Raw genomic sequence first — 1,033 nt, 5'->3', positions numbered from 1 at the left:
CCGCCGGGCACTGCTGGGTACACGGGTGAGGGCGCCGCCTGGCGGCCGGGAGGACCGGGCTGCCCGGAGCCTGGGGGTGGGAGGCGGAACACTCCCCCCCCTCCGCCCATCGGGACCCAGCGCCACCAAAATCAGCGCTGTCCTCTTTTAGCCTTATTGGCAGCAAAGTCTCGGGGGGTATAATCGTTGCAATGGAAGAGTTTAAAAAGGTTGGGGCACGGGGGGCCCCCACCTGGAGGGGCTGCGTCCAGTTTGGGGCCCCTCACTACTCAAAAGCCATTGAGGGGCTGGAGCGCGGCCAGAGAAGGGCATGGAGCTGGTGAGGGGTCTGGAGCACAAGTTTTGTGAGGAGCGGCTGAGGGAGCTGGGGGTGTTCGGCCTGGAGAAAAGGAGGCTGAGAGGGGAGACCTTCTCGCTCTTGACAACCCCCTGAGAGTGTAGCCAGGGGGGGTCGGTCTCTTCTCCCAAGGAACAGGCGATGGGACAAGAGGAAACGGCCTCAAGTTGCACCAGGGGAGGTTTAGGATGGATATTAAGAAAAATTTCAACACGGAAAGGGTCCTCAGGCATGGGAAGGGGCTGCTCAAGGAAGCGGTGGCAAGAAGCGGCCCATGGCCAGGGTGGGGACCGTGGCCGGGAGGGAAGAGGAGAGGAGGGGGCTCCCCATTAAGGCAAACCCCTGCGGGTGCGAGCAGCGGCGGGACGGGCCGGTAAAGAGCCGCCGAAGGGCGTTGAAAGCCAGCGGTGCCCGAAAATACCTGCGGGCTCTCCAAGGGGTCACCGCCCCCGCGGCCACCTGAGGGCACTGAGGGAGGGGAAGGTGGGAGGCCTCACCCGGACGGGGTGCGACTGACACGCAAAGCCCGGAGAGGCCGAAGGGGAGAGCGGGGACGCACCGGGACGACACCCGGGGACGAGAGAAGAAGCTGCGGGATGCGGCTGGCCCTGCAGAAGGCGGTAGCGGGGTAGCAGAGCCCGCACCACGCTGTCAGCCATAACCGCCCCCCCCCTCACACACCCCTCCCCGCTCAGC

General features: G+C 65.6%; 1 protein-coding gene across 1 annotated transcript in view; it reads left to right on the top strand.

The window, feature by feature from the left end:
* Nucleotides 1-933: 933 nt before the first annotated feature.
* Nucleotides 934-1,033, top strand: part of HACD3 (3-hydroxyacyl-CoA dehydratase 3) — a 12,123-nt gene continuing 12,023 nt past the window's right edge. Inside the window, exon 1 of the mRNA XM_014946088.1 lies at nt 934-957. Within this exon, the coding sequence (XP_014801574.1) occupies nt 934-957 (24 nt within the window). The remainder of the gene's footprint in view (nt 958-1,033) is intronic.

The sequence above is a fragment of the Calidris pugnax genome, unplaced genomic scaffold (genome assembly GCF_001431845.1).
Source record: "Calidris pugnax isolate Ruff unplaced genomic scaffold, ASM143184v1 scaffold134, whole genome shotgun sequence".
Taxonomy (NCBI): Eukaryota; Metazoa; Chordata; class Aves; order Charadriiformes; family Scolopacidae; genus Calidris; species Calidris pugnax.
This window is presented reverse-complemented; position numbering and strand designations above follow the sequence as displayed.